At 58.2% G+C, this 19,157-nt stretch overlaps 1 protein-coding gene across 8 annotated transcripts in view; it reads right to left on the bottom strand.

Moving 5' to 3' along the window:
- Positions 1-19,157, bottom strand: part of NTNG2 (netrin G2) — a 67,548-nt gene that overhangs the window by 9,120 nt on the left and 39,271 nt on the right. For 7 of the 8 annotated variants that reach the window (XM_086684351.1, XM_086684354.1, XM_086684355.1 and 4 more), the window contains 2 exons: positions 4,832-5,004; positions 1,780-1,806 (listed from right to left, as the gene is read on the bottom strand). In XM_086684351.1, the coding sequence (XP_086540477.1) occupies positions 1,780-1,806; positions 4,832-5,004 (200 nt within the window). Of the gene's footprint in view, positions 1-874; positions 1,028-1,779; positions 1,807-4,831; positions 5,005-19,157 lie in introns of all 8 variants that reach the window. The other variant, XM_086684358.1, reaches the window with a different exon arrangement.

Genomic DNA, 19,157 nt, shown 5'->3' with positions numbered 1-19,157 from the left:
CTGCCGTCTCCTCTCTGCTGCGGCTCACTGCCGAGCTCCCCTTCCCAGCTGGGACCAGGGAGAATTCCCTCGGCCACGTCCTCCTGGCACCCTCCGGGAAGGATGGATCGTTTCGGACTCCTGGCATTTGCAGTGGGCGGGGACAGGCCATTTCCAGCACCCCAAGCCTCGAATACACACCAATCCCAACTTCGGAGGGGAATTCGAACCAGAGAGCGGGTGTCTCCGAGCCTGTCCGTCGCTGCGGACCCCTAAGAGTGGCTGCTCCGGTCGACGTGGTGTGGGATGCTCGCCCTGGCCTAGCCCTGCCCCCCCTCGCCCCTCCCCACGCCGCCCAGAAAAGCCCAGCAGTCCCCACTCTAAAAACCCGGGCCCAGAGGTGCCCTCCTGCCTCGCTGATCAGAGAAGCTCGTCCTCTTGGCTCAGTCTGTGCTGTGCACTCCCAGGGGTCGGCTGCCGAGGCGCCGGGGGACACAATGGGGTGTGGGGCGGCGGCGCCTGGGGCAGAGCACTGAGGCAGGAGCCCCCCTGGGAGACAGGCTTTGGGCGCACTTCGTGTGGCCTGGATGTCACTAGGCCCCTCCCCCGGTTCCTCGGTCACCCCGTTCTCTCGGCCATGCTGGTCTCGGGGATCCTCCTGAGCTGTGCTTTGGGGGGGCAGGAGGTAGAAGGGTCCAGGCTAAAGTGAGCCCCAGATCCCCTGGCTGGGGCCCAGTAACAGATGGGCCCGGACGGCCTGGAGGCCCCTCAGCCCCACACTCTCATGGCTCTAGGGTCTAGTGTTCTCTAGTCTAAGAGCCAAGCCCCTACAGCAGGTGCACATCACAGAGGTGGGGGAAAGGCCGGGACGGCTGGGCCATAGCTGGGCACCCACCTGTGGGCTGTGGGGTGCTGGGGGCCCCGGGGCCCCGCGCAGCGGATGTGGAGAGGGCAAGAGTGCTGGGGGCCCCTCTCATGGCCACGGTGGCCACAGGGGCTTTGGGGATGGGGGGTTGGCAGGCGCGGGGGCAACGCAGCAACTTCCGGCCTCACTGAGCCGGCCAGCATCCCCTCCAGAATCCAGCTTCCTCTGGCACCCTCTCTGCGGCAGGGAACGGCCCAGGGTGGGCTGCGGCCCCGCTCAAGCATGTCTGAAACGGGAGGTGTGCCAGTGGCTGACTCGACACCGGCCAGTCCTCTCCTGCTAACTCTAAAAGCAGATGGCACTACCCACCTGGGGGGAGGGTGCCAGGATTCAATGAGGTCCTGGAAGGACCCTGCGTAGCTGGTGCCTGGTGCTGTGAAGGTTTGAGAGCCGGTGGCCTGATGATGGACGTGAGGACGACACTCACGCCCACCCCTCCCTTCCCCCCCCCCTCGGGCCCGAGCTGGATCCCAGCTTACCTGTCCCAGCCTCACGGGGCTCGGGGGACTTCTGCCACTGGCCAAGAACAAAGGATCCCCCCACCCCGACTCTTGCCCGGCAGGAGAGGGAGACATGGGAGGGGGTGGTTCACCCAGGGGCTGCGGGGACCCTTTCCAAAGCAGCACTAACCAGGAAGCTCAAGGGAAGAAATGGGAGATGCGCTGGCTGCAGGCCACAGCACAGGGGACGGGAGAGAGCAGGCGGAGGTGAGAAGTGAACGGGGGGGGGGGGGGGGGGGCAGTTAGAAGTGGGGAGAGGCCGGCGGCCACGGGCCGGGGAAGCCCCTTCTTTTCTCTCCCGTTCTCGCCAGGAGTCGCAAAGAGGCTCGGGCCCCAGGGGCCTTCCCCAGGGCAGCGGGCTCGGAGCGTACTTACTGCCAACAGCAGAGCCTGCGGCGGCACCTGCGGGGAGAGAAGGAGGGTCACCGGGCCTCTGGCCACCTCCTCCCTGCACAGGAGGGGATGGCGGGGCTGGGGGAAGGAAACCTGGAGGCGATGATCCCACTTCATCCTGAGCCCTGAGGGGGAGGGGCCGCCTTAGCCCATTTTGCAGATGCAGAAATGAAGTCTCAGAGCCGTGACTTAACCCCGGGGCGCCTGCTGGTAAGTGTCAAACGCTCCACTGGTGGCTTCACCCGCACCCTCTTCTTTGATTTTGGACTCTCAGGTCCTGCCGTGCAGGTGGGGGCCTTTCTTCGGGGGTGCCACCAGGCACAGGCCACCAGGGAGAAAGCACCGCGTGGGTTCCCGTCTGGGGACATGTGGACGTGGCCGAATGACTCATTGAAAAATAATCGTAGCAGCTGCTATGTGCTGAATGCTTGCTATGTGCCAGGCACGTGCCCAGCACGGCCCCCATGGGGGCCTTTTAGTCCCCACACAACCCCACAGGGCTTTGGGATGGGCCTGATTCCACGGATCAGGAAACGGGGCTCCGGGTGAAACAGCCTGTCCGAGGCCACAGGGCTGTGAGTGGCAGAGGCCCTCTGTCCATGCGTGTCTGCCTCCCGGGGGGGGGGGGGTGATGGAGGTGTAGGCCATGGTCTGACCAGGGAGTCTGGAGATACCATGGTAAGAATCATCAGCACCGGAGGGAAGGAGCTGATGTCAGGCTTCCCCCCCCCCCCGCCCACCCCCGACCAGGTGTTCCGGAAGAAAGAACAGGGGCAAGGATGCCCCTTGGAACCCTGGGAGGCCCTCCACGGGGGAGGCTGTGGTGTGGAGAGTGGGGTATGACCCCCCCCCGGCCCTCAGTGAGCCCTGCAGGACAGCCAGGGACAGATCAGGGGACCCCTGATCTCAGAGGGCCTTGTAGGGGGGCATGGGGGCTGGGCTAGGATTCTATTCTGAGGGCCTGGGGGTGAGGTGTGATGAGGGGAGGGGGCACCCTGGTGAGGAGCGCCCTTTGCTTGCAGAGGGGAGGGGACTGGAGGGGCCCTGAGGGGACGGCCACTATTGCAGCAGCAAGAGAGAAGATGGGGAGCCAGAGCTGGTGGTGGAGGGGAAGGTCCAGAGTCAGGGGTGACCCCCCCAGACTTTCAGCTTGGCTCCCTAGGTGCTGGTGCCATTTACTGAGATGCAGACGTTGGGGGGGGGTGGTGAGGGCAAAATTAGCCTGGGAGTGACTTGTTTCTGTCTGTGTCTTGGGGGCTGTTTTCTTCTCTTTGTCCTAGAGAAGGTGGGGGTCCCAGGGGCGGGGACAGCGTTAGGCTGAGGATACTAGAATCTCCAGCCTCATCTCTGCTCCCGGGTATTCCAGAAGAAACCCCTCCTTCCCCGGGGGCGGGGTGGGACTCTGGGGAAGCGGGGACCAGCTCCAGGAGCTCCCCAAAATCAAGGGGCTTCACCTGCCCCTGCAGGATGGAGGGGAGAGGGTCCAGAGGCAAAGCCTGGCGTGTGTGTGTGTGTGTGTGTGTGTGTGTGTGTGTGTGCGCTGCGCGCGCGCGCGCGCATGCCCGTTGCTGGCTGGACAGAGCAGGTGGCCTGCAGGTCTGAGCAGGTCTGTGAGACTGTCAGTGCCTCGTCAGGAGACTCCGGCAGATCCTTCCAGGTGGAGGATGGAGAGGAGGTGGGGCAGAGAGCAGGGATGGGGAGGCCAGCAGGACAGATATAGGGAGGCAGACTGCCAGTCAGAGAGGGAGGTGACAGCCACTAAAGAAAGGCCTCAAGAACCGGTTCCAACAAAGAGACGGGGTCGGGCACCTGGTGGGGAGGGAGCCGGGCGGGGTGGCTGTCAGCGCCCAGAGCTCTGGGCGCCTTTGAAGGCCCAGAGTGCTGTGAGTGCCTGGCAAGTCAGACCTTCAAAGGCCTGTCGCCCAGCACAGGCACGACATGCCTGTCATGGCCTCGCTGTGAGGCCTCCAGCTTTGATCAGCCTAAAGTCACATAAATCTTTCACGTTGGCGGAGGGAGGGCACCAATGGAGGGGCTCCTGCGGGCGCGCCTGGGCGGGCAGGTGGGCGGGTGGCCCCGGGGCAGGACGCCCAGTGGCTGGCACATAGCTTGCTGCTGGACTAAGGCTGCTGGGCCTCAAGTCTGCTCAGCTAGAGAATGGGGGTAATAAAAATCCCACCCTCGGGGCAGCTGTGAGAGCTGAGCGAGAAGCTGTGCGTTTGTGCCTGGTGCAGCGTCTCTACCGCAGCTCGGGGGCTCCCTGGGATTCGTCATGTCATGGAAGCAGCCATGGACTATGCTGGGGGTCCCTGGTGAGTGGGGTGCCCCGACCGGTGCTCACGATGTAGGCACGGATGGGCACGCCCCAAGGAACACGTTCCCGGCCCGGGAGGCTGAGCCCGGAGGAGAGGACTGTGCAGAGAGCGAAGGCGGGGAAGGCTGCGGGGATCTCAGGCCAGGGCCTCAAAGGACCGCCCTGGAGAATGGGCTAATAGGAGACCCGCTTCCAGGAGCGAATCTGAGGGTCGTGGTGACCACGCAGCGAGTGGTGCCCGTGTGGCCGGTTGTACATGCTCCACGGACGCCGGGTATGAGAGGCGGTGCTGAAAATCACGGCCAGGAGGGAGGGAGGGGCCTCCACCACCCTCCTCCTGACACCCTGTGGTGCCTTCTCCCCAGCCCGCAGGGCCCAGAAGGGGAAGGACGAGCCACTCAGCTGGGGTTTCCCTCTGGCCGGCGGGGGGCGGGGGGGGGGGGGGGGGTCGGTTCCTGCAGGAGGCAGGCGGGTCTTACTTACAAGGCCTGACGCTGGCAAACACGGAAGACGCGGGGGCGCGAGTGTACGTGCAGGCACGCTCGCGTGTGCGTGCACACGCCCGCACGCGTGTCTGTGCGCACGTGTGCTCACGTGTGCGTGCGCGACCCACGGGCCCTCCCCCCCCAGGTTGAAGGGCCGGAGGGGAACAGCCTCGCCGGCTGGCGGCGGGTGGGGGGCACCGCTGGGGGGCGCTGTGGCCGCTCGGTCCTTACGTACACGCGTTGGGAGAGCCGTGGGGCAGCGGCAGGTAGGAGCCGGCGCGCCAGGACCGCGTGCGGAAGTTCCTCTTGCACTTGCCGCAGTCGGGGCCCGTGGTGTTGTGTTCACACTCACACTGCAGGCTGCCCTCGCGCACGGAGCACAGGCTGGCGTGCAGGTTGCACTTGCACCTGGGGGGACACGGAGGGCCAGAGAGGTCAGTGCACGTCGGGGGCAGGCGGGCAGGGCCCCGGCCAGGAGGCTAGCACCCTCCTTCAGGACCGCAAAATCCCCCCGCCCACCGCCCTGCTCGGCAGGGAGCACAGCCTTTCAGTCCCTTCCCGGGATGGACAGAGCTGCCCCCCCCCCCCCACCCGGTCCGCTCCCCTCGCTGATGGTGTTTGCAGGGCCTTCCTGCATCTCGGGGCAGGCTCACGCGGCGACCTTGACCCAGACGCTGTATCCTCATCATCTTTGCTCGTGACGGAGGCAGGTTGGCGGGCGGCAAGAGCCGCTCACCAGCCCTCCCCGTGCAGGCCAGGTCCCCCCCGCCCGGGCTGCACCCCTGCTCCCCGCCTCCGCCCACGCCCTTGAGGGCAGATGGAGAGAATCCCCGCTCCCCAACCCTCGGTCGGTTCATCCACACATGTATTATTCATTCGTTCATTCAAATATTTATAGGCAACTCATTATTCTGAAATCCGGTAAATAAAGGGAGGGAGTCAGGCATGTCCTGTCTGTCCTGTGTAAACTGTACCTCCGGGTAACCAAATGTGGGATGAGGGGATGTTTCTTTTTATAGAAGCATCCCAGCTAACAACGGGAGAAGAAAGCAGGACTAGAAGGCCACCGTGGAGCAGCCCTCACTCCATGCACGGCTCTGAGCTCTGAGCGTCCGCAGCCTGCAACCTCACAAGAGACGGCCGGCGGGACGAGGCTTCCCAAGGGAAGGGCACACGGGACCCCGAAAGCGATCTCAGCCAAACAAACGGAGCTGGAATCTGATCAAGCCAACTGATCAAGCCGGCTATGAATTTGCAGCAACTACCAAGGACAGAGAAACACACTAAGGAACACCAGCGGGACGCAGTCAGCCAAATCCGGACAGAGGGGACTCTGGAAGTGACGATCCAGGTTCTTTACCGGATGAACTACAAGAGGGCAAAACGTGATGGGGGGGGGGGGACCTAGACCAAGAGAGGCCTCAAAGGCATCAACCGAAGGCAGGGCGAGGACCTCATCTGAATCTTGGTTCAAACAACCTCTGAACTCAAACAAGCAAATACTATGTTCACGAGACAGCTGGAAATTTGAAGACTGTATCTGACGATCTGAAATTAACGTTGATTAGGCGCGGCCATGGCGTTGGGGTTCTAGTTCTTTAAAGTCCTTATCTTTTCGAGACACAAGCCGAAGTCTTTACAGATGAAATTATCTGGTGTCTGGGATTTGCTTCGGAATAGCACGGAAAGGAGGCACGTGGCCGGAGTCACCGATGAAACCAGAGAGGCCACGAGTTGCTAACTGCCAACGCTGGGTGACAGGTATATGGCGGTATTAGTTTCGCATGCATGCTGCAAATCCTGCGTGACACAAAGGAAGCAAGAGTGCTCTAGATTCTGATACGGGAAGATTTCCAAGGAGTATTGTCAATGCGTGTAAAAAGCAAATTGCAGAATGCTGCGTGTAGCAGAATCCTGTTTTTATTAAAATGTGCAAAATAACATATGTATATATAGGGTCCCTGTTACGTGCCAGGCTCTGGGCTGGGAACAGAGAACGGAATGGTCAACAAAGCAGGTGGGGTCCCTGCCCCGGTGGAGTATAGAGTCTAGGAGGGCAATGATTGACACATCAGTGATGGGGGAGGGGGAAATTTCAGGGCAGTGAAGCTGTTCTGTGTGGCACTGTCATGGTGGATGCAGGACACTGGGCATTTGTCCAAACCCACAGTGCTGATAATGACACTGAGACTGAGCCCTGATGTAAACCTGCGGCTCTGGTTAATAATAATAACAAGGCACCACTGCTCATCGGCTGTAACAAATGCAACACACGTAACAAAAAAAAGCTGTTGCACATGGTGTATGGGGGGGGGTGCTGTGTACAGGGAGACGGGGTATTTGGAACTCTCTCCACCACGGGCTCAATTTTCCGTAAGCCTAAAACTGCTCTAAAACCCGAAGTCGATGAATTTAACAACGGTAATCGTGCAAATCCTTAATTAATGGCAATGGTTATCGGGGCCCAAGCATCATACCCAGGAGGGGGTATCATGGCGGGAGGGGGTCCTAACTTCGTCTTGGGGGAGGAGGATGGGCTTCCAGGAAGAAGGGTTTTAAGCTGAGGGCTGAAGGCGGATCAAGAGTTTGCGAGGCAAGGAGGAGATGCTATTCATACAATGTTATATTACACGTGTCATTAAAGGCTATTTCAAACCGTGGGGAATGTTCCTAATACAAATGAAAAGACCACACTCACAGAGCACATACCGTGGGCCAGACCGCATCTCATCCAAGGCTTTAATGACCACGGGAGTTGGCCCCACTGTCACCTTCATTTTACGGACCAGGAAAAGGAGGCCCAGAGACGTTAAGTATCTCGCCCAGAGTCACAGGCTGCCCAAAGATATGCCTGCGACTGGAACTCAGAGATACTCAACTCCAGAGTCCCACAGGTGAATATGGGGTAGGATGTGGATCGGAAACAAGCAGGTTACTGAGCTGTACGTGAGAAGAGTTATAAGCTGACTGTGTCCCCTAAACCCACATGTTGAAGGCCTAGCCATTCGTGCGACCATGTGTGGACACGGGGCCTTGAGGGAGTAATTAAGGTTAAATGAGGTCATAAGGGTGGGGCCCTGGGGGCCTCCAGGGAGGAAGGACACCAGAGCTCTCTCCCCACCGAGTGAGGACACCTGAGCAGTCGGTCGTCTGAGCCAGGAAGTGGGGCCTCACCAGAAATCAACCCTGCCTGCGCCCTAATCATGGGCCTCGAGCCTCCAAAACTGTCCGGAAAGCGAGTGTCCGTTGTGTAACCCAGCCAGTCTGTGGGGTTCGGTTACGGCGGCCCAGGAGGACTGACACACGCAGCCTCCGGTTACACTCAAAGTACATCTATCCACACCCAAACCACCGACAGAAAGGGCACCTGGGCATCACTGTGGTTGTCCCAGGTCGGGAGGGGATGGGATGATGAATGGTTTCTATTTTCTTCTTTGTCACTTGGCACGTTTTCTACACTATCATGAGCAGGTATTACATCTACAAGCAGATGACAAACGTTAGTTTAAACCGGGCAGTCAGGCCAGGGTGGGGAGGGGCTGGTTGCTGAGCTCACACAGGCCTTTCCTCTGGGGGAGAAGTGGGTCCTTCAGGTCTCAGGGGGGCTGTTTGGGAAACCCTGTTCCCAGTCACCTACCTCCCGTTGTTTGTGACTCAAGTCTCGGGTCCAAGGACAGGGGCGCCTGAGTGGGTCTGTCGGCTCAGCTCACGATCTCACAGTTCGTGAGTTAGAGCCCCGCGTCGGGCTCTGTGCTGACAGCTCAGAGCCTGGAGCCTGTTTCGGATTCTGTGTCTCCCTCCCTCTCTGCCTCTCCCCTCCTTGCGCTGTCTTTCTCAAAAATAAATAAACATTTAAAAAAAAAAGAATTCTGATGCAGACAAAGGCGCTGTCCCTGGTGTTAGCAGGTCTGAAGGCTGTATTCTTTTATTTTATTTATTTATTTATTTTTAATGTTTATTCTTGAGAGAGACAGAGTGTGAGCAGGGGAGGGGCAGAGAGAGAGGGAGACGCAGAATCGGAAGCAGGCTCCAGGCTCTTAGCTGTCAGCACAGAGACCGACGCGGGGCTCGAGCTCGCGACCCTGGGATCGTGACCTGAGCTGAAGTCAAGAGTTGGACACAACCGGCTGAGCCACCCGGGTGCCCCAAGCTTATATTCTTTCAACTCCTGCTCCCCCGCACAGCCTGGGCCCTGACCCTGTCGAGATTCTACTGCAGCTCAGAGCTGAACACACGCAGCCTGAAGAAGCCTGTTCGCTCTTTCTCCGGAGCTCCAAACCACAGCCGCGTACACACCGTGGGCCCACCATGGGCTCTGCTCCCAGAAAGGCACAGGGACACGGGCAGGCACCTGTTGGCATTGGTGACTCTTCCTCCTGGGGACACTAGACCCCAGAGACAGTCCCTGGCAAAGAGAGGTCCTGTGCTTAAGCTTACCCGTCAGCACCCTTCTCCCCAAACACCCCCCCACACACACACACACACAGCGCGCATTAGCGTATCACAGGCTCTGACAAGTTCTGCAGGAAAGAAAACCTATCTTTGTCTAGCAAAAGTTTGTTTGCAGAGTGTATTTGACCTCAGAAGATTTTTTTTTCCCCTTCTGAATTCCTATTGAACATCCCACTGTACTAGCTGGAGAGGAACACCCCAGGTGTGTGGAACCAGGAATGTGTTCCATGCCTCTGGTCTGAGGACGGGATATTTTTAGGTATCAGCTACCTAAAGACGATGGCCACCTCAACCTTGGGTGAGAACACTGACCTTGGCTTGTTCAGAATGCATAAAGACCAGCTGAAGCTGAGAAGCGTATGGTAACGAGGGTAGCAGGGGGTCTGGGGTGTCAGGGCTGGACATTCCTGTGGGGTCCAGGCTGGGGAGAAGCCAAGGCCACGTAGCCGGCTCCTCCGGACCGCATCCTGACCCCAGCTCCGCCCCAGTCCCGTGCTGGCCCCTCCCACACGCCTCCTCTCCCACAGCTGTCTTGGCTTCTCCACCCTCCCTGGCTGAGCCCTGGAATGAGCTCGTGTCTCCTCCCGCCAGGAGAGTAGTTCCCTGCTGGGCATGGCTGTCAAGAGAAGCCCACAGAGCGGGGAGGGGGGGGGAGGGGGAGCCTCACCAGGGCTGGCACAGAAACGGAGCCCAGTCAGTGGAGGTGCTTCTTCGTCTGCCTGATTTTGCGGGAAGCTCTGGGTGTCGCTGGCTCTGTGCGTGTGCGTGCGCGCGTGGGGCTCTCTCCCTCTCTCTATGTCTCTCCATGTCTCTGTGTCTCCCCCGTCCCCGTCTCTGTCCAGCAGGTGTCCTGATCCTGCTTTCCTCTGGACCTCGGCGCAGGCCTTTCCCTCCACCTGGCGCCCGCTGCCAGGCCCCGCCCCCTTCTCCTAAAGCCAAGGGCTGGCAGAAGGGTCAGTTTCAAGGCCAAGCGTCACTTCTGCGGGGGGGGGGGGGGGTGGGGAGGGGGTTCACAACCCCTGCTCCGTCAGCCCCTGTTGCACGGCCCTTCGCCCCCGTGTGCGTCAGCGTCAGCACCGTCTCCCGTGGTGGCGCGCACGACCACGTGACCGCGGGAGCTGCACGGGTCAGCGAGGAAACAGGTTCATGGTTGCTGTTTACTTTGAACACACGGTGGTTTTTTTTTTTTTTTTGAAGTGGCCAACTCGTCAAACCTGGGGATCTGAGGCATGTTACTGCCTAGGTGAGGCGATAAAGTGTATTCACTTAAAGCAATCATCAAGCAAGTAAATAAATAATACGGGATATTATTTATCCACGTGCACGAGCATAAAGTCAGACCATACACAGGGGTTAACTCAACACGGATCGAAGGGCCACATGGAAGGGCTAAAACCAGGAAGACGGAAACGGACGGGTAAATCTTCCTGACTTCGGGTAGAGCAGTGGTTTCTTACCCACGATGCCCAAAGCACAGGTAACAGAAGAAAAAAAAATAGATACATTGGATTTCATCAAAATTAAAAAACTTGTGTCAGAGGCCACCGTCCAGAAAGTGAAAAGACAATTCATGGGACGGGAGAAAAATTTTGCAAATTATTATTAATATAATAATAATTATTATCAATATACTCATGTGCAATATTTAATTAAATCAATCATTTAACATTTAATGTAAATAATTTAATCAGTAATTGAAATTGATTATATTAATTATAGTATATATTATATACTATTAATATAGCAAATAATATATAATTAAATAGTATATATTATTTAATATATCTTTTATGTATAATTTTTTATAGATTTTTTTTTCATTTATTTATTTTTGAGAGACAGAGAGAGACAGAGCGTGATCAGGGGAGGGGCAGAGAGAGAGGGAGACACAGAATCCGAAGCAGGCTCCAGGCTCCGAGCTGTCAGCACAGAGTCCGACATGGGGCTCGAACCCAAGAACTGTGAGATCATGACCTGAGCCAAAGTCAGACGCTTAACCGACTGAGCCACCCAGGCATCCCTAGGTATAATAATTAAATAATATATATTAATTACTAGTATACCATAATTGCTACCAATATAATAATATATTAATATAATAATGATTATTTCATTTATTATTTTTATTATTTCTCCTATAAGAGACTTCTATCTAGGGTACATAACGAACCCCTCCACCTCAGTAATAAAAGACAAATAGCCCAATTTTTCAAATGGGGAAGGGATCTGCGTAAACATGTCCCCAGGAAAGATACACCAATGGCCAACAAGCACATGACAAGAGGCTCGGCGTCACTAACCAGCAGGCGAACACAAATCAAAATGATTACTGTGAGTTACCCCTCTCTGCGCATCTTAGGGTGGCTGACACCAAAATCACAGAACCTAACAAGTGAGGGCAAGGCTGTGGGGAAACTGAAACCCTCACCCGCTGCTGGTGGGCATGGAAAATGGTAGGCGTGTCTTGGGAAGCGGTCTGGCGGGTCTCCACAAGACCACAGACTCCTCCAGCAACTCCCCGTGACCCAGCGATGCCACCCCGAAGTATACGAGAACGTGTCCACACAAAAATGCGCTCAGGAACGGTCATAGCTGCATTTAGTCCCAGCAGCAGTCCCAGCAGCCGCAGGTAGAAACAACCCGAGTGCCGATCAACAGGAAAACAGAACACAGGCAACGGAGTATCATTGGGCCATAAAAGGGAATGCATCCTGACAACCTGCCCCAAGAGGGATGGACCTTGAAGACATTATGCTGAGCAAAATAAGCCAGACACGAAAGGACAAATGTTGTGTGATTCCATTTATACGGAGATGTTCCCATTAGGCAAATCCGTAGAGATAGAAAGGAGATTCATTGTTGCCAGTGGCTGGGGGGGAGGGGAGCAGGGATTCTTTTGAAGGTGATAAAGATTTTTTTTTAACTTTTCAACTTTATTAATTTTGAGAGAGAGAGAGAGAGAGTGTGTGTGTGTGTGTGTGAGCGGGGGAGGGACAGAGAGAGAATCCCAAGCAGACTCCATGCTGTCAGCATAGAGCTCGATGTGGGGCTAGAACTCATGAACCGTAAGATCATGAGCCGAGCGGAAATCAAGAGTCGGTCGCTTAACCGAGGCGCCCCTGGTGATCCAAATGTTTTGGAGCTTGACCGTGGGGATGGTTGCATGTATCTGTGAGTAGATTAAAGCCATTGGATTACATCCTTTAAATGGATGTTGTGGGTGGTATGGAAATTATATCTCAGGAAGCTGTTGAATGAATGAACCAATGAATGAATGAACCAATGAATGAACGAATGAATGATAGTTGGGATATGGGAAAATAGTGAAGGGGTTGCCTCAGTGGCTGAAGCCTGGGAACTTGAGAGCTTCCCATGAATGAATTGCCGTCTTTACAAGAGCGTTACGAAGGGTATATTACTCTCACCTTTTTTTTTTTTAAATGTTAGCATTTATTTTTTTAACGTTTTTATTTATTTTTGAGACAGGGAGAGACAGAGCATGAACAGGGGAGGGTCAGAGAGAGGGAGACACAGAATCTGAAACCGGCTCCAGGCTCTGAGCTGTCAGCACAGAGCCCGACGCGGGGCTCGAACTCACGGACCGCGAGATCATGACCTGAGCCGAAGTCGGATGCTCAACCGACTGAGCCACCCAGGCGCCCCTACTCTCACCTTTTTACAGGTAAGGAAATGAGGCACAGAGAAGGTAAGCAAGTTGCCCAAGGCCACACAGCTGGCAAGCCCCACTTTAGGAAGGGCCTCAAGCAGGCGGGTGGCGGTGGCCTGGAGGGTCTCCCAGTGCCAGCTGTCAGACACACCTGGGCCCAGAGAAGTTCATCCCACCCACGGTCCCCCAAACACAGGCATGTCCCTTCCCGCCCTCCCTCAGGCTGCTGTCCTTCTGGGATTTCTCTTCGCTATTTCAGAAAGCCCTTGGGAGATGAAATAAAAAAAAAAAAAAACCAAGCATATATCAATAATTTATTGAGCACTCATACGTGGACAGGTGCTGGGCGACGTGCATTGTTAACCGAATCCTTGGGAAAACCCAGAAGGCACGCTCTCCCCATGCCCCAGGCAAGGAGGCAAGATTCTGGTAGGTCAGGCGTCAGTAACGCACCCCAGGCATCTTGGGGGGATAGGCGGGATTTGAACTCAGGGCTGTCAGGTGCCCGAGGTAGAACCTCATGGCCTCTCTCCCACCTCGAGGCTCTCGGAGCTTGCCTCCTGCTGAGAGCACAGGGATGGTGAAGGCCGGGGGAGGGGGCGCGAGGCAGATCCTCCCTGCACCCCCCTCCCCCCCACAGCCTTGGCAATTCTGGGGCCTGGCCTTGGCCCAGGAAACAGCCACGGAAGAAAGCAGCCCCTTTCCCACCTGCCCTCCCAGCGTGTGCCCGTGTCCAGACCTGGGTGGGTGGTCCAGACGCCCGGCGGCACCTCCAGCCCCAATGTTTCCCCTGCATCCCCGGGATCAATTTTCCCAAGGAATTGCTTTCTGAATGTGACCTTTGAGAACCATCAATCTTACCAGAAAACCATCACCTGAGCCACCTGACCCCGCTACACAGCACTTTCCAGCTCATCCATCAGGAAGCATTATTTAATAATGAACAGAGGGACAGTGTGAGGCCGGCCAGCCCCACGGGGCCCGCCACCGGCCAGCGATGCTCCCTGCCCCCCAGGACCCGCTACCCCTCCCCATCCCAGCCCCATCTCAGAATCCCAGGCTTGAATTCTCTAGCACAGGAGTGGCTCCAAGAGAGAGTGGGAGATGGAGAGAGAGAGACACAAAGAGAGAGAGAGAGAGAGAGGGAGGACAGGGAGGGAGAGAGAGGGACAGAGGGAGAGGAATAGAAGGAGAGGTGCTGAGTCAGCAGCCCAGACTCTCGCCCAGGCTCTGCTCCTAATTTGCTGGGTGACCTTGAGCAAGTCATTTCTCTGGGACTCAGCCCTTTCCTCTGCAAAGTGGAAGGGTTGAATTACATCTTAGATTTTCAACCTGGCTCTCTGGCTGTTCGCAAGTGCCTAACACAGTGCCTGGCACGCAGGGGCCTCTCGGTATCTGTTGAATGAATGAATGAGACCCCGCGCGGCATCGGCACGGAGCAGCTACTCAGTTAACTGCCGTCGCGGCTGGAGCAGCGAATGGTGGCAGGTGACCGGCCTTGGGGTGTTAGTCTCCCCTCCGGGCGTCAGTTTGCTGTTACATGGTGAGCACCAGCACGGGGTCGGGCACAGAGCCAGCCCTGCGCAGACGTCAACTGCTGCCTTTTGCAGACGGCCGGCGGGTCACGGAGGTGGGAGTGTGGGCCACCGAGGATGGGCCGGACTGGCCTTACCTGGCAGCCCCCAGTGCCCAGCCTGAGACAGCCCCCTCATCTGTGCTGTCGACATCCTCCCCCAGAACCTGTCCGCGGCCAGCAACTCCCAAATCAGCCTGCCTGTCGTCCAGGCCTGGGGGTCCCCACCGGGGGACGTACACACGGTCATCTCGGAGCCACTTCCCTGAAGAGCCAGAACTGGCAAATAAAAATACAGGGTGCTTGGTTAAATTTGAATTTCAGGTGAACAATGAATAGCGTGGGTTGGTTTGTTTGTTTTAGTATAAGTATATCCCATGACATATTTGGGATATACTTATATTAAAAAATTTGTCATTTATCTGAAATTCAAATGTAACCGGGCATCTTATCTGGCAGCCGCACCTGCTGGCCCTGCTGAAGCACACGGCTGGGTCAGGACCCTCCAGTCCAATCCCTGAGCCCTCTTGCTGCCCACCCTCCAGACAGAGGGTCTCAGCCACCTTCTCCAATCAATGAGTCCCTAACAAGCCAGAAGGGACAACAAGTGTTGGCAGGCGGGGCCAGGCCTCACCTCTAGGGGAAGGCCACTCCAGACAACCCCAGCTGTCCGGGCCCGTGCTCTGCTCCCGCAAAGGAGGAGGCTGGCAGGCTGACTTCACCCCTTCCTGTCCACCTTCGGGCCCGGCTGGGGTCTCTGCAGCCACAAGGAGCGGTTGTCAGGAGGGCAGGGCCACCGGCCTGGGGCCAGGCCAGAGCGTGCCCTGCCCCGCGGGGAGGGCGGGTGGCACCTGGGAGCTGCCGGCAGGAGCACCATCTGGCCGCGGGCCTGGCACCAGTGCCCCGCAAAAATCGTGAGCGGGCCCTTCCCTCCTCGGGGCGAGAGGAGCGGGCGTTTGGAGCGCCTCCCAGACAGGAGGGCGGGAGGAATGTAGGTCAACGCCTTGCAGCCGGAAAAGAGTGATGTCATCTGCTCCTGGGCAGGGGGGTGTGTGTGGGGGGGGACCGAGAGAGGCGGGTGCCGGAGCCCTGGAGGGAGGAGGGGCCCCGGGGCTGGCTCCCCTCCAAGGTCAAAAGCGCCAGGACTTCGGGACATTCTCAGAGACCCCCTTGGGACGTGGGGCACACAGGTGGGGCTCAGGGGAGAGCCCAGGGCCCCGGCGGTCTTGGTAACTGGTCACCTCTGCCTGGTGTCCCCTCACCCCCACCTTGGCCGCCTGTCTGTGTGTTCTTACACGCAGGGCGAACAGAGAGCAGACTTGCACACGCCCGACACCCCGAAGGCCAGAGCTGTTACAAACCAGCGACTAGTTTCAAGCAGCAGTGTCTGCCCATTTCCCTGCCAGACAGAGCGTCTACCTTTGGGTAAAAACTGTTCTTTTGTGAGTGGGGGGGAGAGACATCCCCAAGGGCACTTCCTGGGGGGGCGGGGCTCGGGCTTGGGGGGGGGGGCTGCCCTCCAAGGAGGAAGGATGTGTCCCTGGGAGGGGGAGAGGTGGCCCTGGGGACTTCCCCTCCCAGCCAGCAGGTGGCCATGGAAATGGCTGGATCTCAGGGTGCTTGCCAGCGAAGGTCAGGTTTTAAAGTGTTCTTTCTCTGCACCATGGCCTGGGGGCTTTATACCTTCTCTGGGGGCTGAAGGGAGAGGTTGCGCCCTTGGCTGGGGCACAGCAGTGGAGGGAAGGGGCGGCCGCTGAAGAAGCGAGCAAGGGTCAGGAGAAAAGCTTAGAGATCCAGCTGGATGGAGAGGTGACAAGGGACCAGAGGGACACAGGAGGCAAGGAGGACCTAGTAAAATGCCGGGCTTTTCTAGTGAATTAGCGGAAGGGGGCAGGGCTGGGTATTAGAGGGAGGGAAGAGGGCTCCTGGGTGCCAGAGACCTTGAACCAGACCGGAGACCCTAGCAGGTGGGACCCTGAGGGCAGAGCCACAGGGAGGGGTCTGGCTTTCTTGGGGGGGATAATGTGGATAAATGCTGGTGGCCGCTCCTCCTGGAACACAGGCAGGCCGGCAATTGAGTTCATTGGCCAAATCAAATTTGGGCTTCTGCGCGAAGTCCTTTTATATTAAGTGCTTTAACGTACATTACCTCCGCCAGACTATTGATAAATCCTATTACCCATTATAAAGCCAGAGGCAGCCTCCCGGCCACCAGGGGAAGCTGGTGGAGGGGAGCTGGCGGGCCCAGTGTGAGGCTTGGGGTGGCACAGTGGCTGTGACCAGGGACGGCCTGGAAAGGCTCCCCACCCCCCACCCCCGCCCCCGGAGCCTGGCCAGGCCATTGACCAAAGATCGTGTCCTGCCCGTGAGCGGTCCCAGCACGCTGGAGGGAGGGCCAGGCCTGGTGACAGGTGTTAGCAAGCTGGCTCTGAGCTGTTACTCCCTTTCTGCTCTGGAAGGAGCTACTGATGGTCAGCTCGCTTGTTCACAGATGAACGAGTGAAAGAATTCGACACGGGGCATACCCACTTGGTTCCCGGGACCAGCCTCACCCAGTGAACAAGCCAGACCCAGACTCTCAGCTCAGTGCCTGGGGTGGGGCTGGGGGTGGGGTGCTGGCCAGTGGGGGTGCGTTCGTGGCCACTGTAGCTGTGGCAAAGCCGTGGGACTACCAGAGTGGGGGGGGGGGTCCCGGCGGGGGGGCTGTCCAGGCTTCCAGCCTTCGGGAGCCCCAGAGGGGGGCTGTCTGAGCCAAGTCAGAGGGATGAGGAGTCGGCCAGACGGGAAGGCGGCAGGCGGGGGGAGCAGAGAAGGGAAGGGGGGTGCCGGGTTGTGTTTCGGGCAGAAGGAACAGCCCAGAAGCCAGTCAGAGGGACCCACCATCCGGGCCCCTAATCTGCGAGGCCTCTGCACGGAAGGGGCAAGACCGAAGGGAGAGGCCAGTCACGTCCCCAGATGACATAGTGATGCTGGCCATGCTCTCTCTGGGGGGGGCAGGGGTGGTGATACGCGTCCATGTTAGGGCCCTGCTCAGGACGATGGGGTGGGAGGGGTGGGAGGAATCTATGGAGGGGACATTTCCCCGAAGACTGCAAGGGGGCCTCCAGGATCCCAAGCTCAGAAAGGGCAACTCTGAACGGGGGAGAGGTCCCGAGACCCCCCCAAGTCCCGGACAGCCGAGCGAAGGGTCCTCGTGGCCCCTGGGCTCCTGCTGAGGCCTCAGCTCACCGTATGGCCAGCCTCTGGGAACAGGTGCACTCAAGGTTTCAGCGAGTGATGTGCTGCGTGACAGGTGCTTGTGGAAGCGGGTTTCTGCCCGTGGGTGGGTGGGGCAGGTACACGCGCGTGTGCGTGGGGAGGGTGCGTGTAAGGGAGCAGCTGTGAATCTAACCACGCTTGATCTGGGACGACATGCCAGAGAACCTTCAGAATGATCCCCACCCCCCGCCTCCTGCCCCGGCTCCCTCTGCTGAGAATGGTCTCGAATCCATTTGCCTCCTGGCCCTCCCCCCACTGTCACTGCCCCTCCGCAGCCCTGTCTGTCCTGCCCGAGCCTGCAGGTCACAAAGCTGGGGGCCGGGGGCTCAGAGCCTGCTGGGGGCTGGGGTTCGTCCCCGTGGCACCACCAGGCTGTGGGGGCTGTGCTCTCTGCTCCGCGGCCGGTGGTAACACCGTCCTCCCAAGTCCCTTGGGCCGCGTGGAGCGTCCTTTCCTGCCCGCCAGACAGGGAGAGGAGACCCAGAGGCTCCCCCTGGCCGAAGAGGGTCGTCCTCGTGAGGGACGCCCCTGTGAATGAGGTCTGCGCCCAGGTGAATTCAAGCCGGATCCTTCCAAGTAACAAGGGCCCCCGTTTCTTGCCCACCTGCTGTGGGTGGAGCCTCGAGCTAACCTGCAAGTTCTCAGACAGCCCTTCCAACAGCGGGATCCCACTTTCCAGACAGGGAAACTGAGGCTTGGGGAAGCTGAAGACACTTGCCTTGGGCCACAAACTAGCAAAGAAGGAGTCAGATGCAAAGGCAGGGCTTCCCTTGGACACCAAGAGGGCTGAGTCACCACAGAGACCTCTTGGGGCCTCGGCGATGGCCATCCGTGGTTGGCAGAACCGACAGGGGCTCGTCAGAAGTGCCGGAAGCCGGGGTTCTGAGCCAAATATTCCATCCCTCAGTGTGTTTGTGCTCTCTTCCCTCACGGGGGGTGCAAGGTCACCCTGTGTCCCCTCATGGCCTCCTTCCACCTGGCGGCTCCCTCCAGCCTCCTCTCCAGCGGAAGGCCCATGCGCCATGGCGCCTCTCCATTTCCAGGAGGAGCTCTCTCCTTCCCTCTTCTCCCCACCTGCTCATGCCCCCGTCCCTGCTCCCTTTCAGGGTCACGGTTCCGAAATGCCTTAACAACACCCCATTTTTACCCCTCACTCATTTTGGTTTGTTTTGTGTCGTTGAGAGGGTGACAGAGACAGAGTCAGAGAATCCCAAGCAGGTTCCACACAAAGGGTGGAGCCCAACACAGGGCTTGATCTCACAACCCCCCGGGCTCATGACCCGAGCCAGAAATCAAGAGTCAGGTGCTCAAGCTAACTGGGCCACCCAGGCGCCCCGCCCCTCACTCATTGTTTCATTTTTTTTTGCCTCCACCCTGGAACCCTCCCCCAGACAGACTGCGTGCCCCTTCTCTACCACGCCTGCTCTCCAGGAGGTCACCTTTGACCTCCTCCGTCTGGACCCCTCTCCCCACCATGGCATCAGACACAGTGACCGCTCTACCTGGACACACTCCTTCCGCTTGGCTCCGGGCCCCGTCCTTCCGGGTTTTCTCCCCTCCCGGCTGCTTGTTCTCCGTGCCCGGCCGTCACTATCCAAGCTCTCAGGCGCC

This window comes from Puma concolor, chromosome D4 (assembly GCF_028749965.1).
Source record: "Puma concolor isolate L17-30 chromosome D4, mPumCon1.1.hap2, whole genome shotgun sequence".
Lineage (NCBI taxonomy): Eukaryota > Metazoa > Chordata > Mammalia > Carnivora > Felidae > Puma > Puma concolor.
The sequence above is the reverse complement of the archived record's forward strand: the minus strand, read 5'-3'. Positions and strand labels throughout refer to the sequence as shown.